Raw genomic sequence first — 27,882 nt, 5'->3', positions numbered from 1 at the left:
GAGTGCCTTGGAGTATCATATATGTTATATAAACTAAGCGTAACAGTATTCCTTTCAAATGTTTTTACAATGTTATGTGCATGATGTGAAAGTGTCCTTTAAAATAGCAGCATAACAGCAAAGCAACACAGATATTAGTAAACCCCCCCCACCCCCCACCCCCCCTGTTCTTTGCATATATTTTTGTCCCTGTTAACTATAACACATTGTTATTTTGGTATAAATATAAATATATTTTAATACATATATACAGACAATATAAACATACAGTAAAAATTACTATAGCGTATAAAAATATATTTATTTTAATATACAAATGCATTAATGGCATCTCTCCTTCAATGCCTTTTTATTTGATTATCTTATGCTGTCCCCATTTCTTTTCGTTTGTAAATGTTTGTTATTTCAATAAAAAAGACCAACATAAGAAAGAAAATACATTAATAGCAAATTTCACTAATTATTACAAAGAAACAGCAAGTAACACACTGAATTAAAAATGAAATTTTGAAGTAGCAAAACTGAAACTGTATTTTCTTCTAAAATATACTAATATATAATATAATCCCCGGGAACACATGATAGGTAAAAATTGATAGCCTGAATGCACTGTAAGTTGCTTTGGATAAAAGCGTCTGCTAAATGCATAAATTTAGTTTAATTTAATTTAATATATGTATTTTTTATTTTTTTGCTCATTTTACAGTGTATAGATGTAATTACTTGGTCATTTTTAAAATGTCACTATAATGTAAAAACGAGTAGGTAAACATTAAATGCATTGTAAAGTATTCATTTAAATGTTAGTACATAGTAGTAAGACATTTAATATAAAATGGGTCCCAATATAACATTTAAGGGCTATTTGATATCCCTGGATGTGTGTTATGTGTCACTCAGAGTAATGTGAAAAGCACTGAATCTAGATCGTATGCATACATCAGAGACACAGGCAGTGTTACAAGCTCTGGGTTTTTCTGTCCAGCGGTTGGAGATTCCTTGCACAGCATAATGTTTAGGCCATTCAAAGAGTGCACTTATTAACCGACGACGTCATCAGCTCAAGTACTTTGTTTTTGTTGTCAAGTGCCACTTGCTTTATCCGAATGTACTTCAGTAACTACTAATAGAGAACAGAACTGGATCAGATACAACCTCAGCCTAAAGTCCTCCCTTTCACTGTAATAAATAGGAAAAACAAATTGTTACTGTTATTAAACAGCTTCACTTTTAGTTGTAAAGCAGCTCTACAGAAGACAAAAGCGTCATTATTCAGTTCAGTTTAGTTCAGTGTTGTTTCATTGTCTCGCCTGGCTCTCAAAAAATTCCTCAGGAGAAATAGAAAAAGACACAAATGAGTAGCATAGGTCAAATCATTGGTCTGGCAAGAATTTGATCAAAATATTTGTTCATATTATATTGAAATATCTCGGTGTCTCGCCAGATCTGAGCAAGGTTTGAGATGCTGTTGAGGTCTCCCCGAAACTCAACAGAAGAGATGTGAGGTTACTAATTGGAGACAAAAATCATTTGCTCTCCATTAAATCTCATTGCTGTCCAAGAGAATCAATCGACATATTAAAGAGCTCACCAGACATTTAAAAATGGAGTTCTTCAGCAAAACTGTATTTTTCAAATATAATGTACAGTATGTGATTCCTGACTTGTTGTAAATGATCCATATTTAGCAGGGACACTGAATAGCTCTCTGTGTTTTGTGTACTGTTTTAGAAGGCAGTCGCTGGAACACTGTGGGTGTCCTTTGAGACAACGGACAAATGTGAATCGAGTCATAACTCATTGAAAAAAGTCTGTCCGTTCATGTACAGCAGGCCACTGGAACAGATTTTCCTTTGTTCTGACCTCTGAGGTGCAAAGTTAGCCTGCTTTTCTCCTTCAAAGCGCTCCTAACTGCCGTGTATGTGTGGGATTCATTGTGAACCTGTTTCACATGCTGCTAACTTGACATTTGTGTGACCGATCCTTTATTTAGTACATGAATGATGTCTTCTGAGCGGGATATTAGCTATGTGATGTTTTATGTTCAGATGAGCATTCATTCTTCATAACATATTCGTGTATAATATGTGTATTCTGAACACCTTTCCTGAATGCAATTCACAGAAATAAATTAATTAAAAAAAACGATTTATTTCGCAATTTTCGCCTTGATGAGCATAAGAGACTTCTTTAAAAAACATTAAAAAAAGTATCTTAAAATCTTAAAAATCTAAATTCTTTAATGCAAAATTGGATTTAAAAAGGACAAAATATTTTTTTTTTGTTAAGATGCTTATTATAATTTACTGTATTAAAGTAGTGAGGTCATGTGACTATATTGTCAAATACTACTGCTTGTGAAATAAAGCCTACTGTAAACGTTAAAACCTTTGTCGGTGCGGCTACACTTTATTTCGATAGTCTACTTTAGGCAGTCTACTAACTAAGTAGCTTTGAAATTACTCTTAGGTGAGCGTTTGGGTTAGCTGACATGTACTTACAAAGTTACTTACAGTACCTACATAGAATGTTTGTTTGGGACTGTCAAAATAAATTGTTAGCAGATATTAAGAAGACAGCCTACTAATAATATGACTGGTAGTTGACACATAATTGCAAAATTACAGTAGTTTGCACGGTGTCTCAAGTGGACTATCAGAATGAAGTGTTACCATAGGCTGTATACGGTGCATAGTGTGTGGTATTCAGTATTCTAGTAAGCTTTATTATGTGTGTGGCAGTCCCTGCACTTCCTGCCGCTCTTCTTCTGTCAGCACAACTGTGAGAGAGCGTGCCCAGCGTCCACTGGAATCTGCGTGTAGGAGGACGGCCTGTCACCTCTTTCACCTGGCTGAAGTCTGGCCTGAAAAGTAATGATGAGCTAGCCAAGCTATAGAAGACCCCCGGCTACTCAGGAGGCAGAATGCTGCAGCCCACTCTCTTCCCGAGTCTGACAGACTGACTGCCACTCCTCGGCTGCTCTCTTTGTCCTGACACGAAGCATTCTGCTTAGAGCGGGTATTCTGTCGACGAGCAGAGGCAGGTTCATTCCTATGTGCTTTTTGAACTGTTGTATGGGGAATCCCACATAGCCTCCTACACAGAGCGCCCTAAAAGACAGAAAGGGAATGTGATGGGGGTTTTGAAGGCCGCCCCCTTACACACAATGGGAACCCCACAGTGAGCTAATGTGCCTGACAAATATTCTTACACATGTTAAACTAGCAGACAGCTCTCACCGCTGTCAGGTGTTCAGCTTTCTCAAGTGATTAGAATTGTATATACAGCGGATGAGAATCAAGTCCTGAAAAACACCAGCAATAAGGCAAAACACCACAGGTGAAGGGTAAAAGATATCACCATACGCTCTCATCTGATAAATTACACTACATTAAGACAATTGGTCTGTATCATATGTTTTCTGAAATGTTTTGTTTAAATATGAAAATTAAGCTCTGTATAATTAAATATACATCTATCTGCATACATTCACAGAAGAGAAATCAAAACATTGGTTAAAAACCATTCTTGTTTCATTTTGCTGACATGTTAAAGTTGAAGGTTTTTGAACAGAAGGGATTTTGGATGTTCGAAAATACTGTCAACATCAAGAAAAAATGTTCTCTGTGTTTTTAGGAATAAAATGTAATGTAAAACAGGCAAATAACAACAATATGAACAACAAACCCCTCAGCAAAATCCCTCAGAATGTAGTTAGAAATAAAACTGTGAAGTCTGAAAATTGAAAATGAAAATGTTCTCCACCCTCCACAGGCCAATCGAAATACACATGATTTAGTTTTTTCATCAGACGAGATTTGGAGAAATTTAGCATACATCACTTGCTCACCAATGGATCCTCTGTAGTGAATGGGTGCCGTCAAATTGAGAGTCCAAACAGCTGGTGAAAGCATCCACGTTATGTAATGCTAAAGTTTCCCAAAGCCGTACCAATGAAGAAACAAACTCATCTACATCTTGGATGTTTTCATTTTTGGGTGAACTACTTCTTTAAAGACCTGTATCGTAATTTTAATCTACAGGCAGAAGAGATTGTGCATTTTGGGTGTTTTCTTTCCACTAGTCTGAAAGAAGAGATTTCATAGAAGCACATATCTGAAAATTGATCATTCAGGAAAAAAGTTTTTCAGACATTCATTGTTCATAATTCTAATTATTGGGTTGGGGTCAAAAACAATAAACGAAGTCTGTCCTCAGAATGAATCTATTTTTATACTAAAACAAGACAGCTATGTGAAGGTGACTATGTCAGAGGTCACTGGGGTGATGTTAATAGGGTCTGACAGACAGACAGTTATGAATGACCTGATACAACTCCATTGAGCCATTTATTTTAATAACAGGAATAATTAATGAATAAAGTATGTGCTGTATTGCTAACACAACCGTTGTAAGGCACGAACCACAATACAGCATGACATCAAGTGTTGACCTCAAGCTATTAAAGACCCAAATTTTCATCATAACATTATTTTATTAAACACATTTATACAATCATCCTTATTCATTATAATTTTACCATCAAATTCATGAAAAAACAATCATCAAGATCTCCTCTAAATTTCGATGTTTACAAACTGGTCACTGAACGTCTATTCTGATCTAGAGCTGAATGTCTATGTAAGTGCCTTTTGTTTCCACAAAACTATATTTTCTTTCCCAAAAAGGGCATCAAATCTACAAAACTGAAACAATGGAAACATCTAGTGTTTGTCATTGGCCAACCTAACTGACTTGTGAGTTATTTGGCAATATGAGATAATCAACCAAGATGAATCATTTAGTTCTCCTCTGGGTCTGAAATTTGACAAATTGTGATTTTCACAAATCTCAACCTAGCAAATTAATAATATCATTATATTTAAAGCCTGTCAGTCGAAGTTATCATTCTTCCTTTTTGTCTGGGGAAAAATCTTCCTCTACTTAATATCACTTATAAGGTTAATGACTCCATAAACAGCTTTTTCATATTGCACTTGAAAAAGATTCATTCACAGAGCTATTGGTATTATTGCAGTCATAACTCTACTGACTGTAGCAGTGATAATGAAATATTAGAAATATGAATATGAAAATTTTCCTCATTGACTGAATAGATGGATGTGTTTCGTTTAAGCTGTGTCAAAGCATTCAGAAGAGTGAAGTAAATCATCACTTTTACTCTCGGATTGAGGATATTCAGTGCTTTATAGTGCATTGCACGTAGCCTTGAAAGCACAGTGTGTGTTCCCACTTTAGCATCGACAATATTTGTACGTTGTGGACATTTACAATACAAGTCAAATTAATTCTCAGCTTAAGCTGGATTTATTTTTATAAATATATATATTAATTTGACATATTGTGGCTCTACATGTAGTGAACATTCAAGAAACTGTGGAACGTCTCTAATAACAGATGCAGGCGAGTATCAGAGATCAGTTTCCTGACACAGTTGACCTGATTTCAAGAAACGCGTCCATTTCTACATCCGTGATAGCAGTACAGTTGCAATAAGATGAAAGAACAGGCGTTAGAAACCTTGTTGTGGTTCACACTGAGCAGGATGAGGAGAAGCAGGCCAGATAAGGAGACAGACAGAGGGAGAGAGAAAGACAGACACAGTTGCTGGTCGAGTGGGAGACAGGAGGAAATCCCCGCACTAGCCGGCCTCCCACGGTCACTGCTGAGAAGTCTGCCAATGGACCTCAGCAAACACAACTGATGGGATTTTCCTGATGCTGCAGTAGATTACTGAATCACATCTGCATGGCAGAACATTGTTTATGTTTTTTTTTGTCATGCATACTACAAAAAAAATTCTTTCACATTTTCCTGACAGATTTTACTTAAGTTTGGAATTTTAAACTTAAGGATCACGTGACACCGAAGACTGGATTGATGATGCTTCGTCATCACAGAAATAAATGAAATTGTAAAGTATATTAAAATAGATATATTATATAAAATAATTACAATTATTAAATATTGTAATAATAGTTTGTAATAATAGATGTATAAATCCAGAGTGAGGAAGAGGGCTCAGAAAATCACTCTGGATCCCTCACATCCAAGTTACCCCATCTTTGAGCTTTTGCCATCTGGCCGGCGCCTCAGAGCCGCAAATACCAGGACAGTCAGGCACAAGAACAGTTTCTTGCCCCAGGCAATCTACCTCATGAACAGTTAAATGTTCCCCACTTATGCAATAAAAACGTGCAATATCCTTATATTTATTTTTTACCCCTCCATCCTAGTACATCCCTGCATCTTACTCAATCCTATTCCATTATCATTTATAGCACAATTGTTTATACACTTATTTATTTGCAATTTTTATTATTAAAATTTGCAAAATTGTTGTCTCTGTGTACTGGAAGCTTATGTCACTAAAACAAATTTCTTGTATGCACAATGGCAATAAAGCTCTTTCTGATTCTGATAGTTTGCTGTATTTTTAATCGAACAAATGCATGCATCCTTGGTGAGCAGAAGAGACTTCTATCAAAAACATAAAAAAAAAACTTTTGATATAAAATTCTTTGATAGAGCTGCCTGTAAATATGCTTATATGTCATATGTGTAGAATGAACACTGTAGTATCAAGTGTTAACAAAATGTTTGCATGTAAATATTATTTGTAAATTAGAATTTAACAGTTGTTAGCTTACTGGCCCACGTCAAGCCTCTATGATATTTTCCATCTAGATAAAACTCAGATACCCTCTTTTTGTTTTTTCATTTGATTGTTGCCTGATAAAAAAAATCCCTTTTAAGTCTGATCAGAAGAGCAATAGCACACCTCTGCTCAACAAGTCAGAAGCCCATTCATATCTGGAGCACAAATGTGTGAAATACATAACATGCCAAAGTTGAATACTTAGGGTAAAGAGATCAGTTTGATCAAGAGTAATAGTGATGCTGGCTTTGGCAAACACTAATAACAAGGCTCATGATTCCTTTATCACAGCATTCCTTTCAAATATTCCATGTGCATATTACATTTAAAACACCATGGCTATAAAGTAAAAAAAAAAAGCTTCAATTTATGTTCATTGGCATGTTTGCCTTGCAAGAGCATTAGCATGCCATTTCCACAAACATGCACGCAAAGCCGTGACCTTTGACTCGGCTGCTCGACTGCTGTCATCTGATTCACCGGTGCTACAATGTCGCTCCTGCTTTGAAATGCTGTAGGCAAGTTCACTTTTAATAAGCTGCACGATTACCCTTTCCTGAGAATCCTGCATGCATAAACACCTTGTATGATTTTATTAGCTGCCTCATAACGATGCTTGTGAGCTCGCGTTTCGTTTGAATAGAATTGATAGGAAACAATATCTGCCCTAAAGTACATCTAATGATGTTAGACTTGAGTGGGAGGAACTAGGGGGAAATTTAGCCACAGAAGCCTTTCATTTAGCTGTACACGAGTGGGAGGCGAAGACATTACCAGGTCCAATCTAAAAAAAGAGAAGAGCTGCTAATGTTTGTACATCAGAGTAGGAGTAAATTAGTCAACTCTGGTCCCTGGCTGCTAATATCGGTTCAATTGAATGGCGATCAGTTGTTTTGGTTAAAAACAAGCCCCGCTCAGCAGAGAGGTGTGTATGTCGTCGCAGTTTATTGAGTAACGATAACGGTCAGATACTTCCGTAACTTTGAATAGTCTTGTGAGATTGAAAACAAATCAGTAATATCAGTCTCCTTACTGGTTGTTTTCTGTGACCAGACAGGCCAAAACGTGTGTGTGTGTGTGTTTGTGTGTGTGTGTGTGTGTGTGTGTGTATGTTTGTGTGTGTGTGTGTGTGTGTGTTTGTGTGTGTGTGTGTGTGTGTGTGTGTGTGTGTGTGTGTGTGTGTGTGTTTGTGTGTGTGTGTGTGTTTGTGTGTGTGTGTGTGTGTGTGTGTGTTTGTGTGTGTGTGTGTGTGTGTGTGTGTGTGTGTGTGTTTGTGTGTGTGTGTGTGTGTGTGTGTGTAAGATTTATTCATTTATTTTTCTTAAAAAGAAACAACAACAATATATTTATTCATCAAGGCTGCATTAACGACATTTTTTTTTATTTTTCAAAAGATTTCTACTTGAAATAAATGCTGTTGTTTTAATCTTGCTCTTCATCACATAATCTGTTTTCAACATTGCTATTAATAAGAAATGTTTCTTCAGAGGCAAATCACGTGATAATAGAGTAAAGACTACTGAAAATTTTGTCACAGGAAAAAAAAACAAATAATAATTTAGCAATTTTTTAATTAATTAAATTTATTTTATCTACTGAAATAGAAAACAGTTATTTTAAATGGGAATAATGATTTAAATATCTTGAATATACAAAATAACATGCTTAAAAAATACGGTATCAATTTAACGTCAAACCAGCCAATACTCAAGTTATGTCACAATCGTCCAACTAAAAGTTTATTTTTTTCCTTCCAGCATTACAAAGAATCAAGCATTTAAAAATATATAAATATTAACAGTTCACCAAACAGTTTCTGGCATAGAAAAGGTAAAACACTAAATAAATAAAGAATAAAATAAACCTTGTGCTTGTGCTTCATTCATATGCACATAGTTCTGCATTTAAAACACCTTTAAAGGATATTAGTCATTATTTTGTCCAATCTGCTGAATGCACATCAAAGACGGAAATTATTTCACAAAATTAGATAAACTAGATATCTCCGCACCCAAAATTTCACATGGACTCTTTCCAGCGATCTCACATATCAGGCCGTCTTTGATCACCAAGTTTCGTCAGCCTTATTTCCTTCACGCTGTCTCTCTCTTGCTCGCTCTCTTCAGACATATCACTTCCTCAAGGATAAATACACCAATTACTCCGCACCTGCATTTCATCATTTAAGAAAAAAGAGAGAAAATTGTGGTATTTATTAGATTTACTGTCACTGGAGAACAAACCAAATTCCCATCATTTGCATGGAGAAATATGATGCAGCTGGGTGAGCTCATTTGAACTGTTTTAATTGGTGAGAAATGGAAGATTGAGATACAAAAACATCATTACAGGCTATGTTTCCACATCAGGGCATTACTGATTTTATTACCTCTCTTATTGCCTCGTTGTACTTGAGAGAAGGAGAATTCACGGGTTTTGGCATGTTCTTCTTCGACAGAAGCTCACCTTAACTAGAGGTACGAAAGATGGTGAAAGTCTCAAAGGTAAGAAAGAAGGCACAATAGTGCATATTAAACAAACAGAGAACAAAACAGTCTCATCCCGGGCTTCTTCATGCACGTCACCTTTGGTTTTCATTACAGACCCTGATCTTAATGCTTCCATCCATTTAGCAAACGTAAAGAATTTACCCTCGTCTAGAGCAGGATTAATGTTTTCTCACTAGCAAAGCAGACACAGCTCAATCACGCCACAGGAGGACTGTGGGTAATATATGAGCCAGTGCCTATTCTCATATCCCTGGCAGACAATTTAAGGTTGTAATGATCTTTCCAAATCACTGACATCTTTATAGATGTTGCAATACTGACAAAAGCAGTAATTCTATTTCGACTCAATCCAATAATCACTTCTGAACGTTAATCTATCCTGCAATATTTTTTATTTTTTTTCTCTAATAGCTCAGTTGTGGTAAACGTATTTGATTTCCACACCGCTGATGTCAGATTCATTCTCATGGTTTTTTTTTTAACCTTTATAAGCTGGTTGTGATTGTAGGTTCAGGGTGGGTTGGGAGTAACTTCACCAGGGTATATTTTTCGAGTAAACAGAAAACAGCACTTGAACTCAAGATTTTCAAAGCAAAAGAACCATTAATAACATTTATTCTAGCCCTGTGTAACCTAAGAAGATATTTCATAAAAAATGTCTTTTATTTTGAAAAAGAAAAAATTTCACAATTTTAAAAACATGACTGATTTTGTTCTTTGACATTTGCTAGTCATACTGAAAGCCATGTGAAAAGGCATGTGGGGAGGTTTCATATGAAAATGAAAACATGATGTTTGTTAAAACTGCCTTCAAATGTCTCCAGGTTTCAAGTCATATAAGTTGACATTGACATCTTGGTAAGTTGACATCCTGACATGAAGGTTTGTAAAATGCTAATGCCTGATTTGGGTGTTTTCAGCTATGGACTCTTTTGTGACCTATTAGAAAATAAGCTCATAAACTCTATACAAACAACAATAGACTCTTAAAGTCACAGTCATCTCCTTTGTCTTGCTAATGCTAATTTCATAGCTAACATAACATAGTGCCATCATTCTGTTGCACAGCGGAGCTTCTGTCACGAAAACAAATTCCTCGTATGTGTAAGCATACCTGGCAATAAAGCTCATTCTGATTCTGATTCTTAAATCCTAAATTCATATATTATTATTATTTATTTTTTATTTATTTAATTTTTTACTTCATTTTACTTTATCGAAGCAAATCACTGTAGAAAAGACACCTCAGAAATGACAGGCCTAATTTGAGCAAAATGTTGTGTGCTCGGGACTCCTGAAGAAGATCTCTCACTTTTCATTGACAGCTCAACATCTCCATTTCCTGCTGAAACACAGTCAGTGTCTTCATCAGCACAAATTCCCTGACAGGGCATTAGAGACAAAAGCAGCGCCTCTCACCTCCACGGCCTGGCGCTGAGGGCCCAGTTTGAGACTTCCTGTCCAGGCCACAGACTTTCACTTCTTCCGGTGGACACAAAGTTGATGATTAGCTGACTCAGTCTGGACTGTGGCTGCAGGACATCTTGTCGTCCAATCAAGGCCTTCTCCATCATGGTCGATGTGTCTTTCTCCAGTCTTTAGGGATGAAGACGAAGCACCCTGAGAGCTAATTGGACATGGCGCGTTACAAGCTGAGAACAAGCTAAGTGGAGCTAGCTGTCAGGAGAGACTGATGATCGTGAGCGCGGGGGGGACACACTTCCACTATGTAAGCACAACGTCAGTTCCTGTACCTGGTTGAACATTAACCTACGAGCTAAAGCAGGGCTGCAGAGCTATATCCTGAGCCATGCAGAGGAACAGGAAGAAGATGCTTTGAATATGGAGCTCTTCTGTCAAGAGCTTGTCTGGCCAAACAAAGCCATCAGTCAGCCCCTCTTTGTCTGCCTGAGCAAAACAAGATGGCAGCGCATGTCAGAGAAAATTGCCCTGTCTGTACTTTTACTGTATTAGGGACATTCATGCACTGAGAATCTGAGGGCGTCACAGGAAGAGCCAGGATGTTGTGTGATAAAAGAAAAATCTACAGTGCAAGAACATACACTGTCTTGCTGACACCTTAAGAAATTACCAAATGAAAGTGCTGGGAACCTTTGCCATTAGGTGTGGGTCAATCGCAATCTTTTATAAAAGGTATGCAAATGTACATAAAAAATGCAATTTATACAGACAATTACTCAAATGCAACTCTTCTTTTCAGTATGGGAATTTATTAATTAATTATTCATTGTTTGTTTGCTACACTTTATTTCAAGGTGACATCATTACAGTGGAATTACACAAATAAGTATCAAGTAATATTAATTACCTAAACATACTTCCTATATTTTAATAATGGTGTATAGTTAGAGTAAGGTTTGGTTTTGGGTTAGCTGCGTGTAATTAATTTACTATTATGTAACGTAGCTGTCACATAAAAAAAGTGTTATTTATTTATGTATTTAGTTAGTTAGTAGAGGTTGAGTTAAAAATTTCTAACTGGTGTAATTGTTGATTGAATGAAATGTTGAAAAAAAACATATTTAATATTATATTTAATGTCATATATATATATATATATATATATATATTCAATAAATTATTAGGACCCACTTCATATTAAGTGTATTTAATACTTTGTTTTTACATTTAAATTAATCATTTGATACAATCATTTGATGAACTGATTGTGTTCATACAGTATTTTAATTGTTCTCATATTTTTAAAATAATTGTACATAATTAAATTTGTAGTTCATTTCTGTAATTACATCTATAATTACTTTGTGGACCCTTCCTCATCCCATAACCCACCACTAACCCTAACCTTAGCACAAACCAGTCCCTAACTTTAACCGTATCCCACCTCTATAGAGGCAAAAGTGTTTTACAAAACAGTACATGAACACAATAAATATTTTTTTCTTTCTGTGTATGGTCTAAGACACCTAATATTATTTGCAAATGTTATAAACAAATATTATTTGCATTTGGAGAACCAAGAGTCAACAGGAAGTCATACCATAAAAGGAAAATGGAAATTATATCAGCCAGAGGGCCTTCATTTGCTTGAACTTAATGGCTTATTATTTTAATAAAATTGTTACCACCTAGTAAAAATAATAAGGGCACAGATTTTCATTAAAAGCTATTTTATTTAGCAAGTCTATTAAGTGTTATTCTTCTACTATATGTTGCACAAGTCAAAGCTGTCACTTTATCATGAAATGTGATAATGTATCAAACAATAAGGACCAGAACTATTCATTCGATAAACATTTCTCAATAATTTGTGAGCGCAACATGAATACAAAGATTGTACATGCACTTTAAACTAGATTTGTTCTCATCCAGATCTTTGATCCACACTTATTGAAATCCTATGCTGGAAGAGCTCATGCTGAGTATCTAAAATAGACTGCAGGCCTGCAGGTAACCAGTTTGCTCTTTTGTTCCCTCTACCCACTAATGTTAATAACTACTACTATATGCAAAGTGTAAAATGCACCTCTTATGGCTGTATCTGTTCCACCAATAGCTTCAGTTTTTACATGGTCTCCTGTTAGCATATTTTGACCCATGCCCAAAAAATGCAGCTACAAAAATCACACATTTCAAAGGAATGCAGCATTTTTTTAACAGATTTGGGAGCTAAATCTGCCATTCTCTTTTTTTTTAAATCTGACATTTTTTTTTTGTGTAAATTGGTAGTTGAAAACATAATTCAATATATGAATAACAGACAGAATCTGTGAAGTTCTTCTTATATGATGCACATATTTGCCCTATATCAGTATTTTTGTATATTTGCTGAATAAATGTCATCAGATATCCAATCAGAATCAATATGTGACTCTTAATGAACAAAAACACAGTAAAGTACAAGTTCTTTGTTTTTATTAAAGACCATTATATAATACATACATTTTCACATCACTGAATGTATATGAATATTCAAATGCAGAGGGAACAACAGTGTCATCTGGCCTTGATGGTTCATGAATTGTTCAGCAATAACAATCCACCTATAATGATTTTTTTTTTTTTCATTTAAATGTCAAAAGATCATTAATGTGTTAATAATGTGCCATTTAACATGTATAATCATGTAATAAACACCATATAGGGTGGTTATGACCTAATCTGTCCTTAATTCCTGACAGACAGCAGACACTCGTGTCAGTTTGACAACAAAGGCTTTTCTTGCATCTGCAGCTCCCTCCCTCCCTCACCCTCACCCCCATCCTCATCTGCTTAATTAACAAAGATGGGTCATTAGGGGGATTGTGAATGAGGTAACCAGATCCCGGATTAAAATGAACACAAGCTGCAAAAGCACGAGAACACTCTCATTTATACAGCTAAACTTTCCGCATTATTAGTGTCATTTAAGAATAGGATAGTGGAAGCAATAAGAGTTTATAGAATTACACAAACGGGGGGAATATTCCGCTATGCTAATGAGCTGGTCTTTGGAGACTGGGCTTAATGGGGTTTCAGTAGGAGCCTTTATTACCCGCTCCGCTCCACACCGGATCCGTCCACGAGGAGTAGAGGGGAGTCCGATAGCCTCGCTGATGTGATTGTCAGCGCTGCGTCTGGGATAAAGTGCCTTGATTCATCTCCATCCAAATGGGCAGTGACGCCACGGCTGCATCTCCATCTTCGTCTGCAGAAGACCGAATTCCCTGGAAAATAATGAATCGCAGCTTCATTTGTAACTGTCAGAGAAAATCTCGGCTCGCCGCGGCTCTTCTTTCCGCTGATGAGAGCAAACGATCTCAAACTTCCAGAAGTTCACGGCTGTCATGTAGTGTCAGGGCTCAGACTACTTTGCGTTGGGAAAGTTGGGTGTCTTAAACGTTTGTTAATGTCAAAACTCTCATTAATTCCCACACAAACTGAGTCTCCCTCACACCGAGCAGAGTTTCTTTTTGTTGTCTGTTTTTTTTCTTCTTCTCTTGTTAATGACAGGAGTCTGAGCCCTCGCCGAGGTCATCCATCTTCTGTGGACATCCACCCACTGATCGCTGCTGGCCAATCCAGACACTGGTGACCAGCATTATGGCCGTGTCAGGGTCCGAGCCCCCCCTCGGCCCCCTGTGATTAATCATCATTTGGAGAGCAGTGCTGGGATGCTCAGGAGAGAGGCCGGCCCCTGCAGGTGGTATCGGCTTTGGGGAAGAATAGACATGCCACTGGGCCTTTGTTTCTTCTCCCCTGGACAACAGCGCTGCTACCCTGACTTTACCTTACTCTCAAAACGCAGAGAGAGACTTGCATTGGGACAGTGGGAAGGTACTGGATCATAGGATGATAGTTATTGAGTTTCATGCCAAGTCCAGAAATATTCTCAAAATTCCCAAACACTGACTCAAATTAGACTACAAGTGAGAGCTGTAAAGTAAGTGAAACCTGAAATTACCAAGGTCCCACCATGAAAATGGCTTTGTAATGCTGCTAAATGTTGTCTTGCTTAAAATCAAAAAATTCCCAAAAATGTGTTCCATTGTGAAAAAAAGTGTATTTAAGTGTACTGAATGTGCACTCGTAGTGTACTTCAAATCGTAAAAGTATATTTTTTAAAGACTACTTGCAGATGACATAATATTAATGAAATAAAAGGCCACTAGAGTGAACATAAAAATTCTGTCATCATTTACTCACCTTCATGTCGTTCCAAACCTGTATGATTTTATGAACTCAAAAAGAGGATATTTTGAAGAATTTTGGTAACCAAATAGTTACTGGTCCCCATAATATTTCCCTACCGTACAAGTCAATGGGGACCAACAACTTTGGAACGGCATGAGGGTGAGTAAATAATGACAGAATTTTAATTTTTGGGTGAACTATCCATTTATGTACACTTTTAAAAAGTGCATTTTGCAATAATGCCAAACTAAGAGTTTCACTTTAAAATACAAAATAAATCTTTGTTTTAATATATTTTGTTGTGCTTTAAAAAAGTGCATTCATTTTGATGTGATGACTGATATACTAAAGTAAACTTACTTCTATTTTATTTATGGAAGGTGTTATTCAATATTACATAAACAGAAACAACATTAATTAACATACATTTTAGTTAACCATAAATGCTTGTCAACATAAAAGAAGTAGCCTAATTATGAATTTACATTTAAAAATGTACTTAAGTGGGTCCAAATATACTTTTAAGTAACTAATTGCATTTAAAATGAATTTGATCTAAAATACATTTGCATTTGATTGCAGAAAGCCTGCAAATCAAAAACATTACATTCAGTTTACACTTTCTTAAGTTTAATATATTACAGGAATGTTATTCCTCTAATAGTCACTCTATTAAAACAATTCAAATGTACTTTTTTCACAAGTGTTAGGAGTAGAGTTAGGGTATTATCTTATTACAAAAATAATACAAATCACTGAGATATCTCTTTTTTTGTCAATCACTGCTAATTTCCAAATTATTAGCATCATTAAAGAACAGAACAGTAAAAACATAATAGCTTATGAATTTGGCCTAAATAATGGCTTATGTAAAAGGCCAAAGAGTTTCTGGTGAAGGATTTGGGATTTTTACATTTTCTTTAGACAACGTGACTGGTGCTTGCACGTGCAAAACTCTCCGCCAAGATGTTGGAGGCGGCCTGAAAACTTCCCAGTATTTGCGGAAGCCAGAAATGTTCTGAGTGGTTTCTAGGGTGTTGCTAAGCTGTCACTAAAGTGTTCAGAGTGATTCCTTGGACGTTACTAGGTGCTTCCTCACTGGCCCAAATCAAAAGAGATGACTTTCAAGTCTATATGATATTATGGTCTCTAGAAGGTTGAATATTTAAAAACCTAAGTATGTAATAATGATACTTACAATGCATAATGCATAAAACAACAGAATGTATCAAATAACAATAATATATAAAAACAACAGAAATCAACGACGTAGCCAAATTAGAATAAATACAATAGCACACAAACACATTATTATCAACATTTATGAACAGGATAGTGAATGCAATGACAGCTAATGGATTAATGCTATTAAGACATAGTTAAATCTAAAAAATGTCAAGTTTAGGAATAGGATTAATTCAAAGAAATGATACAAAAACACGCATGTGTGTATTGGTGTGTGTATCAGAGACATGAACCCTCACACACACTCAGACCAAATGAATTGCGTCTTTGAACCAGGCATATTCAGGACCCAGGATTCATCAGTGTCAAACATTATTTTATTTTGCACTTGTGCGGAGCTGTTGATCCGTTGTGAAATCTCACAAACAAGTTTTTAAATAAGACAGTTTTCATGATGAAGACATTACATCATTTTGTTGTTTTGGTGGGAAACAGTGTATTAGAAAGCAATCACTCAGGATCACATAAATGAGCGTGCACCTAATGAATCAAAATCAACTAATTTTTCTCCCGTGACTGCTTTAGTCTATTTCTCACCATTAAACAGGGTGAACATTAAGAGGGTTTTTAATAGCTCCATTTAATAGGTGGAAGCTTTTGGTTCATAAACCTCTAATGATACTGATGCACACAATTCATTACTGACCACATCTAGAAATGATGGATCTGATGCATAATAGGTAAACTTTGACTGAGCCGACAAAAGGCTAAGACTCTAACAAGACTCTCCATTAGCAAAAGGCTGCCATCAAATTAAAGATTGATTTAGCAGAACCATTTGTTACCAGCGTCTGACATGCAGCTCTGTCTGTTGAGACCGCTGAAGACACAGACACCCCATCATCTCCCGCACCCCTCGCAAGCCAAGATAAACGCTTATAATTATGCCATTTGCTTAATTTTCTCTGCTGTGTATGTTCACGCTGCTCCCCGCACACACCTAAAATCTAGCGTGGCTTTGTGTTGCCTCACATTTTAAGTTTCAACTGCATGCTTAGTTACAATTCTTTTATGATATTTTATGCAGTGTTTTTTTGTATCAAATTTAATAGTCTGAGAAGAAAATAAGAAGGTACAAAATATTTAAAGATATTTTTATAAATCTGTTTATTCTGACTGATATTCCTTTGCTTATGTTTTCTGTCCCTAAAGCTTCAAACTATTTTTTTTTTCCAAACCCAAAGTTTCACACCTATTTTGTTTTTTTATTATTATTCTGGAAGAATCTTCACAGAGATGTTTTCCATATCATGATCTGCCATAATATGTATCCTGTATTCACGGATAACACTCTTCAGTGTAATAAAAAAATATCAAATATTCACAATATTCAAATTTTGAGCCAGGCTTTATGTGATGCCAAAAACCTTCATTTTCGAGTCATTTTCAGTATAAAGCTTATAAAGCTTTTCATAAACTTTTGAAATTAATGGGATGCCAGGGATATCTTTAATGCCTGAATTTGAGGCTCACCCATTACGCTACAGTCAGTCCCAGAGAGCAGGAAAAAGTCTTGTGTCTTCAGTGTTAAACAATACATTAGTGTTAATGGCTGATGTTGCTAATAGGGAAGGCAAAAGTCAACGATGGACACGGTGTAATTAGTAATAATGAAGCTTGCGTTGGGACGTGACCTGCTGCCCCAGTAGGACGGTGCTCTGAGAACGGATCAGAACAGAACCAGTGTCAGTATGAGACACAGAGTGCAGTCGCATACAGCAGTTTGACTATGATTAGTGCTTTGCGGTATAACAAGACAAGACTAATTTTAGTTCAGTTTTTAAACTCGTTTTATTTAATCTTTACATTGCACTTACATTGAAGTTGCCTTGCTTTGATACCCAAATCAAAAGAGTTTTTCTTTATGTCATATTCCAACACAGTCTGGTGACAATTTACATTTTGCTGAAATGGTGGCTAATTCATACAATCTCATTCATACGTTTTTGTACGTACTGCTTACACAGCATTGATGGTTACACTGTAAAAAAAGATTTTGAGTTCCTTTTTCAATATGTCCTCAAATAGTGCACAATGACTTCTGCATCAAAGTAGGGGTGTGTTCAAATCTTTCAGGCTTAACAAAAGTATATTAGATAATGATCCACTGTTTTGTAAGTAAATATAAGGAAGACAATCATCTGATTCACTGCATTAGGACAGATTGTGCACACGTGCACATTGCATGCATGGCTGCGTTGTCCACCCTCTAATCAAGATGTCTGAATGACACCAGAACCCACGACTTTGTCTGCTCTTGCTCCTCTGACTTAACATTACCATGACAATTTCAATGTCAGAGATGTAGGATACACATGAAGTCCAACCATTGTCTTGAGTTTCCTTCTTCCACTTTGTTACACCCCCATGAAACAGTGCGAGAGAGTAAGACAGCACCTCATATAGCCACATGATAGAATATAGACTATCAGTTTGAAACCAGATCAGTTTGCATGAGGAGCACCAGCTATCCCAGGAGTGTGTGAGTGTGTGTGGAGCGCTGTGCTGCTATTGGAGCGGTGTGAAGCTCTTGGAGGAGCCCACTCATATGATGGGAAGTCACAAAGAGCCACTCTCCATACGGCACTGATAATGTGAGTATAGCGTTCACCATCACCAATGTTTCCTTATGTGTTTGAGCATGTGTGTGTGTGTGTGTGTGTGTATGCACTTTAATCCACTGTAATGCTGCATGATGTTGAACCTGTGGGTGTACAGTACTTGTCTCTGTGAGCAAAGACCTTAATTTAGATAATGTGGATAATGGGATATTAGAATACATCAAATACAGAGGTGAAACTTTTTTTTCCGGAAAGGTATTATTTAATAATAATAATTATTATTGCTCTCGACTGTTTCTGTGAGCATTTATATCATCTGAGTGTTTCAAATTGACTTGATGTTATGTTGTCCTTCACATAAAAACAAAAAGTCAAATAAGAATGAAATGCATTTAATTAGATGAATAGACAGATGAAAAATCACATTTAAAGCTTTTATTTTTAGACTAACTGTTTTGAATATTAATTAGTGAAAAACACATTTTTCATGGAATATTTCAGATGATTTTTGTTGAAATAAAGAAAAAAGAAAAAAAATTGGAAGTAGGAAAAAAAAGTGATGTTTTATCCAAAAAAATTTTTTAAGACATTTACATCTTTCAAGCATATTGCTGATACAGAGACAACAACTTTTTTTTTAAAGCCATCATGTCATTAATCCTCAGTCAGGCTCTTGTACATAAATAGAAAAATTAAAGAGATTATTATTACCAAAATAAAAAACAGAAGAACAATTGTTAGCTTGCCAATACCACTACACAACGAAAAAGTCCTTTGAAGGTGAGCATCTATAGAAAAGTAACACCTACACAAATTCACTAAGAAAACGGCCTCCTACTCGGTAAAAAGAACAATTGATGTTGTGCGGAGTCTCCCACGGCTAGTCTTTAGATCTCAGCTGGCTCTAGAGCAGGTTTGTGTCCATTCACCCCTCTTCGACAAACCTCATCTGAATTCTGTGGGTGTAACTTGACAGCTTGCTTTATGGTGTATTGTCATATGCCTGACCAGTTTGGAGAGACATTCTGTTCCTAGAGTGGATTTGTAAATTGTAAATTTGTTTTTCCTTTTCAAATACATAAAAGTTACAGCAATGCTCCTGATATAAAAAATAACATTTTATTACAAAATGATATTTAGAGCAAATAGATAGATAGATAGATGATAGATGAAATTGTGCAAGAAACATAATTTCACAGACGTTTTCAATTATCATTGGTATGCCTAGAAAGTAAACAGCAATACTAGTGAAGTAGTGAACTGGACTATTTACTCAATTTGTGAGTACAGTTATATCATAAAGCCTTTTGTTGTGTGTGCTGACAATTTGATGAGTAATAGAGAACAATACAACAGACCTGGAATACAATGTAAAGGCTGATGCAGAAGGATGTCATTCTATGTATCCTCAATGTGCAGGAGTCGTTTGACCCCGGGAGACCCCGAGCACATGCAAGAAAGAAAGCTCTTGAATTCAGAGGCTGCCATGTGTGGGTGTCCATTACATTGAGACCATCATTCTCAGCAGGGACAGCCAGATCCCAGCTGCCAATGGGCATTCGGTGGGCCTGGCACGCTCTGCCAAAGCGGGCCACTTCTGCACAGTGTGCAAACATTTTTGTATCTGTAGGCGTACAACAAAAGACACATGCATCTGAAGAAGTTTCCTTCTTTCATTTGTGGGGGAGGACACAAGAATCCCTGAAAATGTGAAGCATTCAGATGCGACAGTCAGCGGTAAAGATTGTCGCTCTTCTGTGCAGACTTGTTTCAAGCAGAGACTCTTTATTGAGCTGACATATAGCCACGATTATCCACTCACAGTGGTGTTTATATTACAGCAGTTGCTGATGGTCGGTCTTGTTGGTGCGGTTGTAAATACAAAAGGTCGATAACATCGTGAGGTAAAACTAAATAAAGGGACTGGTTAAGCACATGCATATCCACCACTGATCTACAAGAGCTCGATCTCAAAACAAATTCTTATTTCCTTGCAGAGCAGTTGAAGGTGTTCAGCCCTTTGCAATTAATACAGCCAGCAGAAACAAGACCAGGCTCATTACCTCCTCATTATGGATGTTCAGGCTCTGAACCGAGACAATATTTAAAGGGCTTCCCCCATTAACAGTGACTGACACGTCCCTGTAATCAGTCTGGCTGTGGTCTGTCACATTACTCGCTGTAGTCTTTATTCACGGGGCAAGAAAATCACCGGTGTGCTTGACAAACACGCAAAGCTGTTCGGCACTAAACGTCTGTGAGTGATAATGTAAATGTGGCGTGTTGCTGGCCCTGGTTACTATTGAGCGTTCAGGGTGATTTGCAGGGATGCACTCCAGTCAATATCTGAGATGTCATTATGACGACACGACCTCTTTACTAATTGCCCGCTTGAGCGACAGCAGCGATAAAAGATTCAGAGCGGACCATGTGGACTAGAGGGGATCTAAGACAAGTTACGGATGCATGGGGCCCTTATTAAATCATTACCCACAAAGCCGATTAACAGCCCTGAAAATGTCTGCTCAGTTAAGGCCCGTGACAGGCGTGGGAGTTGTATATATATATATATATATATATATAAAGGACTAATAAGTCTTTTGGCTTTCTACATAGTTCTCAGTGTTCAACAGTAGTAATTTAAAAAGGCTTTACTCTTAAAAATAAAGTTTTCCCCCACAATTCCATAGAAGAACTATTCACACTATTCTATTTCATAGTGTGAAGATACTTTTAACTGCTAAATAACCTTTTTCTCCCATTTGAAAAGTTTCATGAATTTTAAAGGCCCTAAATGGAACCATTGATGCCAATCTAGAACCTCTATTTTTAAGTTTTCTGGTGCTCTGGTTTGTGCACTATAGCATCTCAGCAATAGTATCCATCCACCATAGAGTCAGTGATAAGTGTATGCAGTGGCAACAGATGGCTCCACTTGTAATTCATTCAGTAATTATGACACTTCTGAGATCACAAACTGTTCCCAAGCCATGCTTGTGATGACAGCAACACCTTCTCAAAAATAACCCCAGCTTGCATGGGTGGTGATAAAAATATATGTGATTGATGGACAACAGGAAGCTTTGGGGATTTTCATTTTACTGTCAAAACTGGGGGTGTGTGCTGAGGTTTCCTGTGTGCAGGCCGATTTAGACTCCCATTCAAGCGTCTGTCAAGCTTGAAGATCCAAAAAATGTAAAAATAATTATTTGAATTGCTAATAATCTGATTTTCAAAAATGAGGACAAGCCTCCGACCTTTGTTTTTAAATGTTACAATTATGACGTTAAACCCTCTCTGGTGTGAGCCATAGCATAATAATACAGTTTTCTTTCTTATAATAGAAAAAGCTAATCTGATTACACAACAGAGAAAGTTGCAAAAAAAAAAGAAATGGTACAATTGCAAATGTGAAGATATTATATAAACTACCATTCATGTATGGAAAGGAGTGATGGCTATAGTTCACAATGAAATAATTTGCTGAACTGAATATTTTTATTTATTTCTATGCAATCTATATCTATATAACTTGTTTGCTGTTACAAAAACGATAACTGATTTTTTTCCCATCAGTTACAATATGAGTTGGGCAGGTTATAGACTCCTGCAGAGTCCATTATGATTTTATAATTAGTGTGTGTGTGTGTGTGTGTTTTACTGTACTTGAAGAGATAACTAAATGCTAATGAAATTATTTGGAGTACATATCAGTTATTCATCTAGCAGAGCAACAATTTATAAAGCAGTTTTCTTCTATAACAGCTCAAAGTGGTTTGAAGTGTCAGTTTGCACCAGTAAAGGGACATATACTGCCCCCTGTCCATATGACATGACATAAACCACGTAGATCGCGTAAAACTGTATATCTATATTTATATTTACAGTTACAAGTAGCCTATAATATAGAATATTTTAGCAATAGGCCTATATTAAATTGATTTATAGTACTTACATTTAAATAGACTATTATTTAAGTAGGCCTACTTAATTAGGCTATACAATAAAACACCCTCACTAATTTACGTAGGCTATAGGCCTATTCAAATCTCTTCCGACAAACAGCAGTGCACATTTTCATCGTTAGGCTATATTCATTTGTAATCTTACCAGGCATTTTATTTATTAAAACGCAACCAGGATTAAGCACGTGAGGAAATCTAAACGGATGAGTTCATATTTGCTTCTGAAATCCTGTTTATTTTGGAGACTTGCGGCTTGCTTCAGATAACACCGAATTCGTGTGTTCAATTCTTCTAGACATGAGTCCATGCGCGCAGTCAGGGCCGTCTGCAACATGTGTGGGATGTCGGAAGCTCAATGGAAGAGTTTTTCCAGAGATTAACATATATGCCCTGAAAACACACAATACACTAGAGAGATCACTCCAACAGTCATAACTCAGATAGAAGTCGAGTAGTGACTTGACTAGGCTACTGGCTATTAACCACTGGCGCGTGTGATAAAGACACAGACACGGACTCCGCGCAAGGACTTCAAGCCACCAAGCGCGCGCGAGAACAGTTTCTACTGAACTTTGACAAAATGTGTAATGAGTGATTTCTTAATTTTTTTTTTTTTTTTGCTTCGATGGTATGTAGATTTCCTCAAGGCAGAAGCAAGACGTGCAAAGATAAACTTGGAAAATTATCAAATTAATTGTAATTGGGTGATAGGCTATTATGTCACAATTTGGCCGTTTGACGCACCTATCCCAGATATGTCATAGTCTTCTAAAGGTTATTTTAGATGTAAGGCTTGTAAATAAATGCAATACAGATCATTTATCCATCAGCTAAAGTATACAGCATCATACAGGAAACAAACATTCAAATATAACCTGGACATTTTGGACATGTATTAAATATGAAATGATTTTGTAATAAAGTAAAAGAGCCATTGGCTCAAATTCCGACCTCAGCTCCCTCCTCCCCCGTATGTCTTACTAGATCAGTTTCTAAAACCCACGGGGGGAATTCACTTCTATCATCTTTTTTTATTTAGTCGATTCTGTAAACCTCACGGCGGAAAGCATTTCTATTTACGTATACAGGCATTTACATTTGGAAAGTTTTAGTTTCTTGCTCTCTCAAGTTTTTTAGCAAGAGGAGAGTTGAATTAATTCAAGTAGCCTATATTAAATTGTTTAGGTCTAGGCTATAACATAAAAACTTAAATAATAGCGGTCAACAAAATTTACTGAGCTAGAAATTCACATGCTGTTTTATCCTACATTAAATTATATTAACGCTTACAAACCACCGGATTATAGCAAAATAAAAAATAAAATGTAAAACAAATTACTTTTGGTTTAGAATCATAAATAAATCTACTTTCCAGCAGCATTCTAATTATAGAACGCAGTTACTAAAAACGTTTCCCTCTTTCCAAAAACATGGGGTCTATTCAAATAGATGTAGCGCACTTTCCGACAGTGCCACTGAAGCAAAGGTAGAAATTCCGTGATTGTGTCTCTCTCATTTGATTGTGGTTTGAGCCGCATCTCTTTGCTCGGCAACACTCGAGAGTTTCCGATGCTCAGTTTCCGGAATACGCTCCATAAATGGACGAAAGGGTGTAGCTGTTTACCGGATAAAACCATGTATGGCGTGATAATGAACCGGAATTCCTGATTGAGAATGGTGCGTTGTACCAAAACGGAAGATTTTTTTCCACTTATGATTCATTATATTTCAACCAAAATATGCCTTTGTTTTATTCTATCGTTATCTTAAAATATTTTAAAACAACAGGCAATCTACTTGCCTCTTTTTTTCCTACCAGCACATTGGTTTTCAGAAAGGATTCTCCATTGACAAGTGTTACCTCAACGCGTCACAAGGTCTACAACCAATCACATCGCGCAGCGCTATTTTTCTTTTGCCGTCCAGTCCTTAAATGGTCAGTGACGTAACGGTACATTGATAGACTCACCATAAATACATACTACAACTAGCGCTCCACCAGGATCTGTCATTCAATAACACAGAGCCGTCAGATGGCATCACAGTGAACGCTAAACTCAGAGTTTACTGACAGCTTTCCACATGTTACGTTTTGAACGAGCATTCGCACTGGCACAAAACATTTTGTGAACATCTGAACGAGAGCTTCTTAGGACTTAACGATGACAGCTAAAACTTTGGAGAAATGCCCTGTAACCCTTGGCGGCTTTGTGCACCCGCTTTCCGAGAGTATCTACTCAGTGGACGAGATTGCCACATCACTGCCAGCCTCTGTGACTATATTTCCTAACGGTGATTTAGGAGGACATTACGAGCAGATAAACCCGGGAGGTAAGAATGACGCGCGCATCTCGCCTCACGTGCATCTTTCGCATCTAAGAGTATTCAGTGGAACGAGCATATGTGGCTACTTTGCAGAAAAACCAAACTTGCTAAAACTGTAAACGTTTGTTTGCTTGTATATTTAAAGTGAAACCAAAGTTCTTTGACTACTTTGACTACTACTGACTACTGTTGATGTCATGACTTCCGATGATTTTACAGTGGACAGCTTGCTTAAAAGCTGCATCCAATAGTCGCATGATCCATAAGACAGCCTTCTTTCATGTGTATCTAAACCTTGTTTTTATATGTATTTATTTGCAGATGGCTTGATTAGCGGGGATATGAGCACGGATAAGCGCTCCCTCGACTTGTCCTATTCCAGCAGCTTCGCGCAACCAGCTGGCCCTCGCAACCAAACTTTCACCTACATGGGAAAGTTTTCCATCGACTCCCAGTACCCAGGAAACTGGAACCCAGAGGGCGTGATCAACATCGTGAGCGCGGGGATCCTGGGCATGACCCAGCCATCCTCAGCATCCTCGTCACCTGCATCCTCAGTCTCCCCCAGCCATTTCTCCAGCACCCTCAGCTGCACCATGGCGCAGAACCAGGCGGACATGGAGCACATCTACTCTCCTCCACCGCCCTACTCTGGATGCGGGGAGGTGTATCAAGACCCATCTGCGTTCTTCTCCACCTCCACCTGTCCGATCTCCTATCCCCCGCCTTCCTACTCATCCCCAAAGCCAAACACGGACTCTGGGCTGTTTCCCATCATCCCGGACTACGCCGGCTTTTTCCAGCCGCCGTGCCAGAGGGACATGCAGTCGATGCCCGACCGCAAACCGTTCTCATGCCCGCTGGACTCTTTCAGAGTCCCGCCTCCTTTGACCCCCCTGAACACTATCAGGAACTTCACACTGGGGGGACCGGTATCTGACGGACCCCGGCTACCCACAGCCTACAGTCCGCAGAATTTACCCCTCAGGCCCATCCTGCGCCCGAGGAAATACCCCAACAGACCCAGCAAGACCCCCGTGCACGAGCGGCCCTACCCCTGTCCGGCGGAGGGATGCGACAGGCGCTTCTCCCGGTCCGACGAGCTCACCAGACACATCCGCATCCACACCGGCCACAAACCCTTCCAGTGCCGGATTTGCATGAGGAACTTTAGTCGAAGCGACCACCTGACGACCCACATCCGCACGCACACCGGCGAGAAACCGTTCGCCTGCGACTTTTGCGGGAGAAAGTTCGCGCGGAGCGACGAAAGAAAGAGACACACCAAAATCCACCTGCGACAGAAGGAGAGGAAAACATCCTCGTCCTCCACTGGAGTGTCCAGCTCGGAGCGCGGCGTCGCCACGAGCATCTGCTCTTCCAGTTCCAGCCAGTAAACTTTCAACTGGACTGTGCAATATCCAACACTATATGTAGGCAATATGATTACAATAATAGTGCACCATTCGTAATATAATAAAACTGGGTGGACTGATGAAAGTGAAATCAAACCACAGTGCCAAATGACATGGACACATTTATGGCGCGCACTTTTGAAGGTGGTGCGATATTCGTTTTCTTGTTGCCTCAGTCGCATGCTGACTGACCAGACGCACTTTGTTTGAATATTTAGGCCAATTAATTTAATTAAAAAGATAACATAAGATAGCACGTGGGAGAATTGTGTCAGATAACAAGTGGAAAGCAGAGTGACTAAGTTTTTCAAAGTTCTTTTAAACTGACCAAACTTGTGTCATGTGTCAAGGAGGTGTTTAACATCACTATTTTCTCCCATTGTCGTGCCTTTCGTCCGTTCATGTTGTACATACACCCGGAGGCTTGAATTAAATTGTACATTATTCTTTAATATGAAAGTTTTTGAAGATATATTTTTGTACAAACCGTTTCGTGTCAATAGTGTTGCATTTGTGCTTAAAACACCGACCGTATATATAAATATAGATGAACTCATAGCGACTTGACGTTTGTTCTGTGGTTGTTCTGATATAAATGTATTTGTTATGATGTGACTTACTCCGGTCATTAATGCCCTACTTTGTCATCATGAAAATAATAAACAACACATGGATTGTGAACTGCTGTTTGTTTAACTGGCTGCAACTGATTTTCTTTATAAAAAGGAAGGTGTACAAGGAAAAAGTGAAGTAGACTTATAGGGACATTCCCGTTTGGGCATCACTGATCTCTGACTCATGGTCTCATAAGGGTCAGCTCCCACACAGTGTGTTGTTTACAAATGCACATAGGTGTGAATATTCACAGTCTGTGATGTTCAATATAGGGCAAAATGCTTGAGGGGAAATATCATGAATAATCAAAGAAGGGTTAGTGTAAATGGAACAATTCTTAAAACTTCCAGGTGACTCGCTTTGTGATTATAAATTCATGGATTTGATACAAAAACACTGTTATGACCGCTCTTTACAGTGTCTATGGAGTGAAAACTGAGAAACAGCACTGAAAAATGTCAAATAATTGTTAACACTGTATGAATCTTTGTGGTTTTGTGTGGTTGAAGGTATACCAACCCCCGCATTCAGTGCAGGGACAACCCCATATTTAGGCAATACATAAATTTAGCTTGGAAATGTTGCCAATATTTACAATTTTGAATTGCAATTAAAAGTGTAATTTGATAAGAGGCTAAAAAAAAACTAAATAAACAAGGAATAACAAAGAATTAATGAAAGCAAAGTAATGAAATCACTGAAAATGTTACTACTTTACCAATATTTTATTCATGGCTAAATCTAAAATCAGCACATATGCTCTCTATTCACATATTGGGAGACGGATGTTTCTTCAATAAGATAAACTAGAATTATCTATTGTTTATGTACTCTTTCAGACTGCTTATCTAAATGTACGCTAACGGATATATAGATTTTATAAATTAAACTTTACATAAAAAAATCAGGACT

The 27,882-nt window shown here is 37.4% G+C and overlaps 1 protein-coding gene across 2 annotated transcripts; it reads left to right on the top strand.

Moving 5' to 3' along the window:
- Positions 1–18,526: 18,526 nt before the first annotated feature.
- Positions 18,527–27,036, top strand: LOC132121277 (early growth response protein 2b). Of its 2 annotated transcripts, none has more exons than XM_059530528.1 (2): positions 18,527–18,683; positions 25,262–27,036. In XM_059530528.1, the coding sequence occupies exon 2, from the start codon at positions 25,282–25,284 to the stop codon at positions 26,335–26,337; it is 1,056 nt and encodes a 351-aa protein (XP_059386511.1). In that variant the 5' UTR covers positions 18,527–18,683; positions 25,262–25,281; the 3' UTR covers positions 26,338–27,036. The 2 variants fall into 2 exon arrangements, with proteins under 2 accessions (XP_059386511.1, XP_059386510.1); XM_059530527.1 differs by lacking the exon at positions 18,527–18,683 and adding an exon at positions 24,598–24,946.
- Positions 27,037–27,882: the final 846 nt, after the last annotated feature.

Source organism: Carassius carassius, chromosome 39, assembly GCF_963082965.1.
Source record: "Carassius carassius chromosome 39, fCarCar2.1, whole genome shotgun sequence".
Taxonomy (NCBI): Eukaryota; Metazoa; Chordata; class Actinopteri; order Cypriniformes; family Cyprinidae; genus Carassius; species Carassius carassius.
Note: the sequence above shows the minus strand (reverse complement) of the source record. Positions and strands in the feature narration are given on the sequence as shown.